The 15,000-nt window shown below is 39.9% G+C and overlaps 1 protein-coding gene across 1 annotated transcript in view; it reads left to right on the top strand.

Moving 5' to 3' along the window:
• The first annotated feature begins 13,674 nt into the window (after positions 1-13,674).
• Positions 13,675-15,000, top strand: part of LOC120561116 (glutathione S-transferase theta-1-like) — a 4,461-nt gene continuing 3,135 nt past the window's right edge. Inside the window, exons 1-2 of the mRNA XM_039804066.1 lie at positions 13,675-13,952; positions 14,549-14,636. Coding sequence (XP_039660000.1) covers positions 13,832-13,952; positions 14,549-14,636 — 209 coding nt within the window. The 5' untranslated portion in view covers positions 13,675-13,831. The remainder of the gene's footprint in view (positions 13,953-14,548; positions 14,637-15,000) is intronic.

A 15,000-nucleotide genomic window follows, 5' to 3' on the forward strand; every position in this document is an offset into this window, starting at 1 on the left:
TGTTGAAAGGAAACGTCTCGCACCATGCTAGTAACAGCTAACGTTAGCTTCGTCGGCTTAGAAAGTGTCTGAAGGTCTGGCTAGAGATCGGTCAACTTGGACGGTGGGCTGCGGGCAATTGGTCGGAGGTAACATTAAGTGAGGTGTACGTTAACAGTTAACACAGCAAAGCGGATCCGTATACAAGTCCAGTCACACTGAATGAAACAGCGAAGCTGTAAGACCACGACAGGTTCAGTTAACGTTATAAAAGCGAACGAGAGACAGAGTTGTGTATTACAGTGTCGGTGTTGCTTCACTGTTGCAGGGTATGTGAATGGAAACATCCAACATGCACGTTCAACTACTTTACTTACCCAGATGTGCCGATCACCGGGCTCCGTTATCCCGCTGCTTTCTCAAGCAAAAAGCAGAACGGGGATGAATAATCACTAAAGCAATTGATAAAGCATATACATTGGCATAGTGTATATACAGTCTAAGTGTTGTATGTAAGGTGTGCCACAAGGCATTTGCTGGTTATGTTACAATCACTTTAGAATTTAGGTATTTTTAGGTACACAAACAAAAGTAATGCAAAGTAATACAATGGCTCTGCATTAAAACCTTTCCTTGATAGGTATGGTGATCAGTTTATTTAATCTGTTTTGAAGAGGTTTTTTATTTTTTGGTGTATTTGAAGCCCGTTTATGGTGCTAGTTAACTGTACTGGGCCTGGCTCATACTGAAAGGTGTTCTTAATATTTTGTTAACGCGTATATTTATATATGTGTATAGGACAAATTAAATATGTGTAACCCTTCTCAGTGTATAGTAACTAAGAACAATAGAGATTCAGTTCAGAAACTCATGAAGGATGGATTTATTTCAGAGCTGTTGTATGACACTGAATTAGTTTAACCCTTGGTGTACCCCTAATAATAAACTGACAACTGAGTCTACTGTATACCACACATGTCCCCACACAGTGTTTAATACATTTGTGCATTTTTACATCTACAATGTTGATCCGGCATATTCCTCACAAAATGTAAACAACTAATTTGTTTATATCTAAATGCTTTTTTCTAACTGCAGTTGTCCTGCATGCTGCTCTGTGGTCAGTCCCACCGAGGTTTACTAAGGTTCTACCAACCACAACCCTCTATTGTTAAGCTTGAGGTAGGTATGTTCACATGCAGAGTTGTGCATTTATATCTATAATACTCATTTGTTTATAAGGTACACACATATATCAGGGTTCAGTTTTGGTTGAATATGATTTAGAGAGGTGTTAATTTATTGTAATGGTCATTTTTGACTCTATATTATGTGATGTGTTGTCACGAAGTATTATCAAATACCTCCTTAATACAAAGAATTTAATAGACTGTAACTGAAGTGTTTGTCGTAGCTGTACAAGCAGCCCAAAATTAAATGGGATGAAGAAAATATTAGGAACACCTTTTTTAGTTCTCAGCACCACTAATTACAGACTCCAAAATGACCATTCAAATAAAAATAAGCTCTTTCAACTAGATAAACTAAAATAAAGCATTACAACCTTTATTAAAGGCTGGGTATAGACTGTTGGTATTTGAACTAAACAGCAGGTACAAACATATTAAGCATTGTACATTTTTACTGCTTAAATTTAATAAACCAACAATATAATTGTGCTATTTATAACACTTTGTTGTTCTGGATTACTTGTTTTACAGATCCATTAAAGTAAATACATTAATTTGCCTTTTAATTCTCATTGCAGTTATCCTATGAAGTGTGGGTTCTGCGGTTTTCTGAGCTCAAGTCAAGAAGATCTATTGAGGCACCATAGACTCTGACACAGAAGAGGATCTCACTGGCCCTGTATCTACAGTGACTGTGTGTGTACCTTCAAAACACCTAGCCGCGTTAAAATCCCCCACTACCAGATCACATTGCAGGACTGTAAGAAGGCAGGTGACATCTTCTTTTCTGTGAGTTATGTGAATTTAAAGAAACTTGTACTGGCTTACATTTTCACTCATCTGGGACATCATTTAAAAAATCAACACACTGTGCATTGCCCCTTCCTGCGGTTTGAGTTTAAAACTAACAATCTTAAAACCTTCAGTTCACACAGAAGCAGAAAGCACAAGAATCACGAAGGACATTAGAACTTGTCTAAGAGTGCATTCTGAAAATGAAACCTGTGCCATTGACACTCATATCGTTGACCAACCATTAGATAACTTTGTTGAGGTGGAGGCATCACAAAGTGGTTCAAGTAACAACGGTGGGGAAGAATATGTAGAAGCTGAGACTCTTGAGCATAAAATTGCATCTCTTTTTCTGTGTATGCAATCAGTATTGCATGTCTCCAAAAGTGCTTTACAGAAAATCGTTGAAGAATTTAATGATATTCTGCACTTTTCTAAAGTTCATTCCCTTCAAAAAATCAAAGAAGTGTTTACTAAACATAGTATTGAAATAGATGATTGTGTTGTTAAAGAAATTAATGATTCTATATTCCAAACCAATCCACTTATTTTGACTACTGAGGCAAAAGGTGCGCTGTCCACTAATCACAGGAGAAATCTCTATTTTAAACAGCACTTTCCTGTAATTGAACCAACTGAATATACGCATTATAGCACAACACATAAATACATTTGTGTATGTTTCAATCATTCAGGTTCTAGAGAATTTACTTGGACGGTCAGATTTTTTAGACAAGTTAGTGTTTATTAAAGTAGATAAACCTGGTCAATACGGGTCCTTTCAAGATGGCGTGTACTTCAAAGAAAACAAACTTTTTGGTGTGCAAGAGACAAGTATTTCTGTAGGACTGTACATTGATGATTTCGAAGTATGTAACCCATTGGGGACATCCAGAAAAATTCATAAGATTACTGCAGTCTATTGGGTTGTGCTCAATTTACCAGCAAAGTTTCGCTCTTCCCTGCCATTAATTCAGCTGGCTGCTCTTGGAAAGAGTGTTGATGTTAAACGGTTTGGGTATGATGCATTTCTTTATCCACTGATCAAGGATATACAGTCTCTCGAAAGGGATGGTGTGTTTGTTGAGGTTCTAGATACGTTTGTAAAGGGAACAGTTTTTTGTGTCTGTGCAGACAACCTTGGGGCCCACAGCCTTGCAGGCTTTCATGAATCTTTCAATGTTGAAAAATTTTGCAGATTTTGTTGTCTTAGTCGAGACCAAATTGCAACTGTCGAGGCAAGGAATTTTCAACTAAGAACTGTACAACAGCACAACATATTTGTGGAGGAGCTTGAGTCAAGTGATAAACAAAGTGTAAACGGTGTTAAAAGGGCATGTGTACTGAGTAAGCATTTGTCTTACTTCCATCCAATTACTGGATTTCCTCCAGATATTTTACATGACTTCTTTGAAGGGGTTATTCCAGTAGAGTTATGTTTGTGTCTGAAAGAACTGATTAGAAAAGGATTTATTACATTTGATGGACTGAATAGCCGCATAAAACATTTCCCATACACATATTCTGATAAGGTCAACAAGCCACAACAAATTACAAGGGCCAGCTTTGAAAACGGAAGAATCAGTGGCACGCGGCATGAAAATTGGACATTTTTACGTTTGCTGCCTCTCTATGATTGGGAGCAGTATTCGGAACAGGAGCCCTCATGGGAAATATTGATGGACCTTAAAGAGATTGTTGAAGATTGTTGTCTCTACAACGCTATCTGAGGAAATACTGTGTTACTTGCAGAGTAAAAATATTTGACCATCGAATCTGCTTATTGATACCTTCCCTGACTTTAAGTTCGGCCATTAAACATCACTTTATTGAACATTATGTACATCTCATACGCTGCTTTGGACCTTTAGTGGACTTGTGGACTATGCGATTTGAGTCAAAGCATAACTTTTTCAAAAAGTGTGTGCATGATGTTCTCAATTTCAAGAATGTGCTTCTTACACTCTCTTGTAAACATCAACAAATGATGGTATACTACCTTGATTGCCAAAATCTGTTTCAAACCAAACTGTACATTGGCAATGTTGACATAGTTAAAAACCTCATCGTTGGAAGAAAAACTGAGGAATGTAATTGAAAAGAAGTATCCACATCAAGATTCTGTGTCCCTTGCCAAAGATGTTCATTTCTATGGGACTCGGTATGTAAAGGGCATGATAAATTTCTGCTGGGCAATGCAGTGGACTGCCAGATTTCTACAAGATACTGAACATTGTGGTCAACTTTGAGAAAGTGTCCTTTGTCAGTACAAAGCTCTCCTCTTGGTTCATCGAACATTACAGGTCTTACCAAGTAACTGACAGCAGTACAGACATTGAAATCCTGGATCCAGAGGCTTTGAATGATTACCACCCTTTGGCTGCATACCCAGTTGCTGGAAAGTTAATGGTGACCCCAGGATGTGCCTGCTGCATTGACAAAATGGTATGTGCTCTGGTGTACTAGTTTCTGCTGTTGGGATTATCTAAAGCAAAACGGTAACAAAAGACAGAGGTTTATGGGTTTTTAAGTGGAATCTTGGCAGCTGTTGCTTATTGTAAGTTCAACTTGTTTCTTTTATAACTTAAAATCCAGATAAGTGTTCTTACAGTTAAGTTAATGGTCCTGCACATTTTCTTTTTCTGTTTGTCCTCACAGGCTTTGTTACTCGCGAGTACACATAAATCCTAAACTTATCCGGAAAGTCCAGCTGGCCGAAGACCCTGAATCTTTGGAGGAACTAAAAGATGTACTCTCGAGAAAAACTTGAACTTGGCGGTGAATTTGCTGTACAGTATGAAGACCCAGATTTTGGGAACGCAGTGTGTAACCTGATGGACATTGCAGAGTTGCCACCAGAAAAGGCTGTCTTGCACATTATTTGGAATATTGATGAATCCGCAACACCATCCCATTCATCCTCCATCTCTTCCCTTGATACAGCCAGCATCAGTTCACCAGCCTCCTCCCACAGCTCATCTTCAATTATTGCGCCTTCATGCGAAACATTTCAGAGTGGCCTTCTCCGTTTGTGGTCCCCCTCTTTCTCATATGATGTGGAGTTAAAGCTCCGTAAGGGCAATGACATTTATGAAAAAAACTGGGCAAGGTCTAAGTGTAACGAGAGACATGAAAATGGAAATTCTAGACAAGCTGGCACAAGAAATATTTGCTCTGAAAGCCTACCGAGAGAAATATCAAATAGTATCGGTTGCCTCTGAACTTGTCCAACAAACATCCGTGCCTTTAAGGAGCCTGGTAGCTGGCACAGGATACGATGGTTGGACAACAAGCATCAGAGTACAAGCTTGGAAACTACCGTTCTCTCGCCAGGCTGGATGTAATGAGGTCAGTGTAAACCGAAAAGAGGGAGGGGATGCCGAAGTTGATGAGGGTAGGTTTTCCTTGAAAAACAAAGCAAGCGAGGTGAAGTCAATCATGTTCCTGATCATCCAGAAAACTACAATGATGAGACACTAGAAGACCAGAGATGTGTCCTGGTGGGTGAAATGAAAAGAAGGGGAAAAAGACATGGAAGTAATCAGACAGAAGATGGACCTCACATTCTCCCTTAGGAGAAAGGAAATCGTGGAGGTGGAGCCCATGGTCTTGGAAATCCAGGAGAGATGGCCTGCTCTTTTCTGACAGAACAGGCAAGACAGATTTAAAAATAAAATATTTAGTTTGATTGCTTTTCAAAGCTGTCAAGATGGCCACAGGGCCATCCATTGGCTTATTCAGAGTATAGATTAGACTGTTAAACCTAATTAGATTGTGAACTATTTGAGTTCAATTATTTTATGGTATAAGTGTATCTACTATCACTACAAACTCAATCATTATATGTTTTGTGACTGTTTTGTTTTTCTTTTGACTTCTACAGATTTGTAGGGGAGTTCAACGTCGTCACTACTAAAGACCTGTTGGGGACCTTTACGAGCAGCCTTAGATGAGTACTGTCCTAGACTGCTTAAGCTGTACCGTACAGGAGGGGAGCCTGTGGTCAACACATGGAAAATCTCTTGGATAGGCTTGATGAACAGGTAGACTTAACTGTGAAATTTAGTTTTGTAAGAAATTCTGCAAGGTCCAGGGTATTTATTTTGTGTTTGCTGCTAGTTAAACATCAAAGGGAGGGACATTTTTATTTTAACGTTGTGTGGTCTGTTGGCTAGAGCAGTAATTCAGCTGATTATTAGTTACTAGGAACGTGCACTTAAATCACACTGTTGTTCTACATGGTTTTTTTTCCTTGAAATCTACAATGTGTATTTTGTCTGAATATCTGCTAGGGCTGCACGATATTTTTGTTTCATCGTTCGACATCGCATAATGCGTGTGCAATAGTCACATCGCAGGACATGTGATATTAACGCTACAACTTTTTATTGCTGCTTGATAGAAAAGAAGCACGGTTCTCATTTTACATGATTGTTACTAGCCAACCCTTCCCCTTTAAGGCAGGTGGCCATGTGGTAGCGGTGTATGTATGTGACGTAGCGTTAGTTCAACGGGGTTTGTTACAGGAACTGAGGCTCTCCGTGTGTCTCTGTAGAAAAGACAAAATAAGCACCTAAACAATGTTATCACGACGTCTCCTAGCCATTTTGCACCGCAAAGTTGCCAGAAATATGCTACCAGCCAAGCAATAGCTATTATAGTTAGCCTTAAAGGAACATGCCGACTTATTGGGACTTTAGCTTATTCACCGTAACCCCCAGAGTTAGACAAGTCGATACATACCCTTCTCATCTCCGTGCGTGCTGTAACGCTGTCTGACGTCTCCAGCGGCATCAGGCCAGCACAGATCATGCAGGTGAATGGTTCCAGTAATCCTACTGCTCCCAATAAGTGACAAAATAACTCCAACATGTTCCTATTTACATGTTGTGATTTATAGAGTGACAGCGTGTACAAAAAACAACGTAACATGAGACACAGCCATCTTCTAACCATAAACAAACCGGGAACTACAGTATATTTTCAGGCGGAAGAATATTGTACTTGGGGGAGTGATATGCCGCAGCAAGCCTGTCTGAGAATATAGTTCCCGGTTTGTTTACTGTTAGAAGACGGCTGTGTCTACGTTGTTTTATGCCGCTAATGACCAAATCAGAAAATGTAAATAAGACCATGTTGGCGTTATTGTCACTTTGTCTCAATTTGGAGCAGTAGGCTAGTTGGAACCAGTTACCTGCAGGATCTGTGCGGAGCTAATGTCTGGAGCCGTCCGGACAGCGTTCCTACAGGAAATGAGAAGGGTATGCATCGACATTCTAACTCTGGGGTTACGGTGAATACGGCACTCATCTGCGACCTCCAGTCAATGTTGATAAATTAATCAAACGAACAAAGCAGGCCAGCTAGTTATCGGCCACAACCTGAAAATGAGCGAGGAACAGGATGGGAGCCACATCAGGAACCCTTATTTTAGAAAAAGCAACATGCATGCCATTGTTGAGTTTAGCCTGGATTGAATAGGATGAATACAATGGTTACATGTGGAGTCAACCAGTGTATTTAACTACCTCATTTCAGACGAGAGTCACAGCACTCTCTTGCTTTTGTGTTTTGTAAAGCATTAATGTTTAAGAGTGGGTCAAATAAGAAAATAGTTATTTTTATTTTATTTTCAGATGCACTCCCCTACAAAGTTACCCTATAATTTGAGAATATTCGAGCCATTCATGTCATCATGTAAAAATTACAGTATTTTTTCAAATTGCAATATACAGTATATCGCACGGGAAAAAATATTGCAATGTCAGTTATTTCCAATATCGTGCAGCCCTATCTGTTATACATTGTCTAGGTTTCTTAAATTGTAACATAACCTAAAGTTCTTGTATTTGTCAACAGATACCATGGTGAAATCACGACTGCAGTCTAACTCTGTAAATAGGCCCTATATTCACTGCTCTAAATAAAGTCTGTTGGTCTTTTTTTTTTCCTGATTTTCAGACATCTGATATTGCACTGCATCGAAAGAAAACTTGTCTTGAAGGTCTACCCATATTTGTCCGTGACACAGCAGAGAAGCTCTTCCTGAAATGCCTGGTGAGTACAGCATGGCCAGCCAAAAAACTGAATAAAGTCACCCTTTATGTGTCTAAGAGAGACTGCGAGCTCCAAAAATAATCGGTTTGTAGTTTTATTGTTCTGGGCTGTTAAATATAGATGAATGTATGGGAAACACTGAAGAAATAAGTTCAGATTGGATCACAACATCCCTAGTTACAATGTTTGCAGTTACACTCCAGAGCCAGACTTGTGACTAAAATCCTTCATCTTGTTAAATAATATAGTTAAACGATCAGGATCTAAAAGGGTTATTAAAATGTTGTGCGGTCTTCCTGTCAACCTTGAAAACACTTTTTTTTACGCCTTTTGTTTTTTTTGCTTTTTCAGTTTTAAATTGTAACATTTTTCTTCTTTACATTTTCTGTGCTTATTTCTACGTCCAATATTTTCTGATATAAAACAAAAATTGAAAACGGGTCAATTTGACCCTAAGTCAACACAAGGGTTAAAACTAGGGTTGAGTTCGAAATAGGGCACCGGTTCAGACGTAAACGGTAGTAACGGGACCGATAAGAACGAAAATTTCAGTTTCTCATTTCGGTGCCTGACTTTTTTTCCCAGAAGCATTGCTGCACGGGACGCTACGTTACCGTTAGCTAGTAGCTGGATTAAACCCAATGGTTAAAATGCTGACAGCTTAAGGCCGTTGTACACTTGTGCGGAGGCTCCACGCAGACATCTGCAACCTGTGGCGACACCTTTTTATGGCCCTTAATCCAACTTGTATTGCATTAGTAATAAGCAAGATGACAACATAATTCACATACTGTTTGATTGTGTCTTCTTTTAACAGGACACGGATGCAGTAGATGGGCAGACCAGAGGTGTCAAGATGGGTATCCTGACTGTTTTCGTAGATGATGCACCTACCTTGCAGCCCACAGTCAACAGTATTGACATTGTGTTGGAGGAGGCCATTGTCCTCACAGATCTTCCAGACCTCCCCACTGCATTTGCCTACCTTTTCGGCCTGCTCTATGCCTTGAACATGGAGTTTCCAAAAGAACTCAAGTACACTTTTGAAGCTATTCAGCACATCTTCATGGAACTTTCTGCCAGTTGCTCACAGCGTGTCAGGAGCTTGAAAACCAAGCTCTTACTGTAAGTTGTTGTCATTATGGCTGGCCTAATCGGCCTTAGAGACCTTTCAAAAACTTTGTTTTAGAGTTGCCCACATGTTTGCACTGTTATTGTCAGGGTTTTTTGAGATGTTGGCCTGCCTGTTTTGTGATCACTCAAAGAGAAGTACAGTTATGAAGTTGAGTAACATGTTGTTGAGGCAGAGTAAGCAAGCCTATTTTAAATTGCCCAAATTACATTTGCACCGCAGTTGTGATCCCTCAGTGAGAAGTACAGGTGTTGGAAGAGACTGTTGTCTTGCCAATGTTTCTTGTGTATATACTGTATAACTTGTTTTTAAAAGTGAAATAACATGCTTATGAGGCATAGTAAGTAAGCCTATCTTAAAGGAACCGCCGACTTATGGGAATTTAGCTTATTCACCGTAACCCCCAGAGTAAGTCAAGTCGATACATACCCTTCTCATCTCCGTCGTGCTGTAACGGCTGTCTGACGGCTCCAGCATTAGCTAGCCTAGCACAGATCCTGCAGGTGACTGGTTCCAACTAGCCTACTGCTCCAAATTGTGACAAAGTGACAAAATACGCTAACATGTTCCCATTTACATTTGTGGTTTGTGAGTGCGTTATGGCGTGTACAAAAACAACGTAACATGACACAGCCGTCTTCTAACAGTAAACAAACCGGGACTATATTCTCAGACAGGCTTGCTGCGAGCATATCACTCCGCCCAAGTACTATATTCTTCCGCCTGAGAATATAGTTCCCGGTTTGTTTACAGTTAGAAGACGGCTGTGTCTTGTTACGTTGTTTTTTACAGCCTTATGACAATAAATCACAACATGTAAATAGGCTATGTTGGTGTTATTTTGTCACTTATTGGAGAGTAGGATTACTGGAACCAGTCACCTGCAGGTTCTGGCCTGTGCCGCTGGAGCCGTCCGAACAGCGTTACAGCACGACGGAATGAGAAGGGTATGTATCGACATCTTCTAAATAATATGGCGTATTCTATAATTCCCACGTTACATTTTCACCGTGATTGTCTGCAGTTTTAAGATATGGGCATGTTTTGTGATCCCTCAAAGAGACGTACAGTTGTGTTCGAAGAGACCATTGTCTTGCCAATGTTTCTTGTGAATATTTAACTTGTTTTAAAAGTGGAATAACCTGTTGCAGTTGAGGCAGAGTAAGTAAGCCAGTTTTAGCACTTAAGATGGAGCTGAAGTACTTAATCTTCATTCAGGTTGAGAATCTTACAAGTAACGTTTTTATAACTGTTTGTTTAAAATAAACATGTTAATTGAAGTGTCTTTGTTTATCATTACAAAATAATTTTGAATTCTTAATGTATGGAGCTCAACATTTTAAGTTTGTATTAATATGAAAGTTAATTATCTGAACAAAAGATAATTAGTTGACATGACTTTATTTTGAATTATTTAGTATGTAAAACTTAAGATGTTAAGTTTGTGTATGTATGAAAGTTAAATTATTTAAACAAAACATTAGTTGGGACAACATATGAAAGTTAGTTATCTGAACCAAAGATAATAAGTTGGCATGACTTTTTGTTTTGGATTATTCATATGTAAAACTTAAGATTTTAATTTTTTTTTGTTTTTTTTTTTTTTTTTAATTAAAAAAAAAAAAAAAAAAAAAAAAAAAATATTAAAACAAAAAAAATATATTTTTTTTTTAAAAAATAATTTTTTTTTTTTGTTTTTTATTTTTTTAAGATTTTTGTTTTTGTTGGCCCCCCCACACAAAAATCTAGTACGTTGTTTTTGCTTTTTTTTTTTTTTTTTTCAAACTTTTTTTTTTTTTTTTTTTTTTTTTTTGGCCTTCTTTTTTTGATAGCCTAAATATGAATCAGACCAGGACCAGATGAGCCCCTGATGTAAAATATGAGTCGTGGATCTGGGCAAGATCCAGGCCACAAGCATTAATAACTGTACTGGGCCAGTTGTGGCTCAGATCTCTAATTCCAACCTGTTTCGGTATTGGGCCGTTGGAAAGAAGGAGCCCGGCCCAGGTCCGTTTAGCGGATCTGTGCCCAATGCTAATGAAGACCTGGCCCAAATCCATCTGGCTGTCTGGGTTGTTAGCCTATGAACCTCTCCATAGGAGGAGGACCACTTTTCGGATGCTCTCTTACCCCCTTGCTCAAAGATGGACAGGTCAAAAGGTTTGCTGCATTATAGATTTTTTGAATGTTGAATATCCAACGTCCAATATAAAACCAACTTTACCACGGTGGAACAAACTTTCTGTAAAGAGGCAGAAACCTCAGGCAGAGCCAGGCACAAACAGAGACTGAGAACTCGCTGTCTACGTACTACGGTGTAAAAGAAACAGCATATGTGATTTAATAACGTTTCGCTGATGAGGTATTAATCCCGGAAGTTTGCATTTGTAAATATCTGTCAAACTTCTAAAAACTCTTATTCAGAACTACATTCAAATTCATTTTCATCTCCTCGTTCTTCTGGTGTCTGGTATATAGAACCGTGATTCAAATAGTAGCGGTTAAACTCACCTATCCTGTGTAACCTGATTTCTGGTCTCCAAACGCCATCCAACAGTCTGCGCTGCCGAGCGATCTCTTCCTCGTACTCGACGATAGTTTTTTCAACAACTCGGAATATTTCTTCAGCAGCAGCAGTTAGTCGCTCGGTGACAAACTCTCTCAAACACTCAACTGAAGACATTGTTGCTTAGTTCCAGCTGAAAGAATCATCTGCTCTACGACTACAATACCGTCTTCCAGCTCATTCAACAGCAGCATGCAGCTAACGCTACGGCCAGCAGCCTTGTTTACTTCCGCTGGCTGTCACACTCATTAAGGTCCGACGGTGGAAGTAAGAACTCTTTTCGTTCCGCTTTCAACTGATGGCGTTTTATTTAAACTTGTGTGTTTAACATCAGCAGTAAGGATGTACTTCGACCTCTCTTCTTTCCAGAAGGACAGCTGCTCATTTCGACATTTATTTAACGCTTCTTTGCTCCTGTTCCGTCCTCCTCTGGTTTATTACGGTAGCTGATTGTTGGAACTGAGAACTGGTTGTAAAAGTCAACATGAAGCTGGAATATTGAGCTGGGGTGTATGCCGAATTTTATAATAGACTACATTGGTCTAATTAGATTGCTATTCCGAGTTATATTTTTCGAGTTGTGTGGACGCTTATCCTAATGTGTTCAAATTGATAAGTGAGTTTGGTGGGAAAGGGGGGAAAGAAAAAAAAAAAAAAAAAAAAAAAAAAAAAAAAAAAAAAAAAAAAAAAAAAAAAAAAAAAAAAAAAAAAAGGAAAAAAAAAAAAAAAAAAAAAAAAAAAGAAAGGAGAGAGAGGGGGGGGGGGGGACAAAACCCCCCCGCCAGGGGGGTTGGGGATATTTGTTTTGATCAGATGTTTTTGCTTTATAACAAGCTCTTATTATTCCGCTTATTACATGGCTACTTACCAAATAAATCAATAATTTGACTAATAACTTGACAAAATATTGATTTAAATGGGATTTTATTGATTTAAATACGATTGTATTGCTTCCACTAGAGAAAATAGTCCGTTCCGTCTCTACGGTTGGAATCCTGCGTCCATAGCAACGTATACTCTAGCTTTTTAATGCAGCCCTTCGTTGATTACTCAACACCACCTTACGGGCTGGGGTAGTAGCCGTATATTTTATGGGGTGCTGCCGTGGTGGACAAATGACCCAGCTGCTGTTTTAATCACTGCAGGAATTGACCCAACATTAGCTGAAGCGTTGTAGTGAGCTAGCGGGCTAGCTAGCGGGCTAGCTAGCGGGCTATCGGCTGCTCTAATTTACAGTAAACTGAACATTTCTGTTGACGGTGAAGTGAGACATGGTGAATGGCTTCTTTGGGAATATTTATGTGGACGTTTATGTCCTCATTTATCTCGTTTCCTTTTTGCACAGCCGCTGCATGTTGACACACCTGTAAGTTAACGTTAAACAAGTTGCAATGTAAGCTAACTAATTAGCGTTGTTGTCCCTACGGCTGTTACTGCGTAGCTAGCGATCATAGACGGTATAGAAAGATGCTAGTGATAGACGCTCATCAGATCTGCTGTCATTGCTTGGAGGACAGAAGTTGCTCCACGTTTCCCCACTTTTTGCCACAGCTGATAGGCTAAATTATCCGGACTTCTTTCAGCGGATTGATTGATAGCTGTCCTCCAGAGTGAACAGAACTGCGTCCATGGCAACGCTCTGCTATGGATGGCAACGGTCTGTTATCCTTAGCAGCGGTCTGTTATCAAGAAATAACAGACCGCATTCTTCATTAGAATTCAACCAAGCCATGTAATAAATATAAAGAACACATGTAGAAATAATTAAAGTTATCATGTTATTGTAGTAGTTTTTGTATCTAAACTGTGTTTTCCTCTTCTCTCCTTCAGCTTTTTAGTATTACCTGGATCTGTAGATGGCTACCTTACTTTGCTGGCCCCATCCAGTGACTCTGAGGACCCCCCTAGGGGCCCCGGACCCCCTGTTGAAGACCCCTTCTGCTGCAGTGTGCTGAGCGGCCTTCAGCGGCGCAGCGGAGCCGCTAACACACTGTAGACACACACACAAACGCACACACACACACACACACACACACACACAGAGGAGGAGAAGCAGCAGCTGTTTGTTCTCTTATCGGTCTTCTTTTTACCCGTTAAAACCCGAGTCCCGTGTCCATGGCAGCCCGGTTGTTGGAGGTGTACCTGGACCTCCTGTCGCAGCCCTGCCGCGCGATCCACATCCTGCTCGGCTGCACCAACATCCCGCACACGGTCCGCACCGTGGCGCTGCGCAAAGGTCAGCAGCTAACCGACTAACCGGGCTAACTAACGGGCTGACTAACTAACCGGCTAGTGCTGCGGTCAGTTAGCAGTTTAAAGTCTCTGTATTTCTACTTTTAGAAGCTTCGTTGGCCCTGACATCTGCCCTGGAGAACTTTGACCCACATAAGAGTGCTTATCGCGGCTAACCAAACTCCATTAGAAATCTGACCGCTTTAAGGGTTTCTTGTGAGATTTTCCAAACATTTTTATTTAATATAAAATTACAAGGATAGTTTAAATTGGCATGTTCTTCTGATACATTCGGCGCATAATTAAACACAAAAAAGCGCCGTGGTTCAGTTAAATGCAGAGTTTACGAGTTTGATTCAGGCATTTATCTTGACGTCCAGCGCGGTGTTTAAGTGGCAGAAAGTTGGGTTTACTTAAACATTGAAGCTGGAAAATGTGGCAGAGTCAGTTTACTGTGATGTAATGATGATGCCGAACTGAGGAAAGCTCTTGTCTCTCGGAATGTATGAAAAGCTTTTAGTTAGTCAGGGACCGTTAAACTGCGTGGTTTCTGAATGGAGTTTGGTTTAAGCTTTTTTATTTACACTGATTTGTGTGCAGGAGAGAACAGGACTCCAGAATTCACAAAGTTGAACCCGATGCAGAAAGTTCCTGTCATGGTGGACAACGGCTTCGTCCTCACAGAGAGGTACAGTAGGCTACACACACACACACACACACACACACACACACACACACACACACACACACACACACACACGCGCGCGCACACACACGCATGCACACAAAACACATGTAGTTTATAAAATCTGATGTTTTATTCTAAAGTAAACGAGCCAACAATATAACGGCTACAAGTCCAATGATTAGACCATTAAACGCACAACTGGTGTGTGTGTGTGTGTGTGTGTGTGTGTGTGTGTGTGTGTGTGTGTGTGTGTGTGTGTGTGTGTGTGTGCTGTGTGTTGTTCATTCATTCATTCATTAAACTTTTATTTATGTTAAGAACAAACTCAAAGTCCAGGGACCAGGGCTCGGTGTGTTTGATCAGT

This window comes from Perca fluviatilis, chromosome 6 (genome assembly GCF_010015445.1).
Source record: "Perca fluviatilis chromosome 6, GENO_Pfluv_1.0, whole genome shotgun sequence".
Lineage (NCBI taxonomy): Eukaryota > Metazoa > Chordata > Actinopteri > Perciformes > Percidae > Perca > Perca fluviatilis.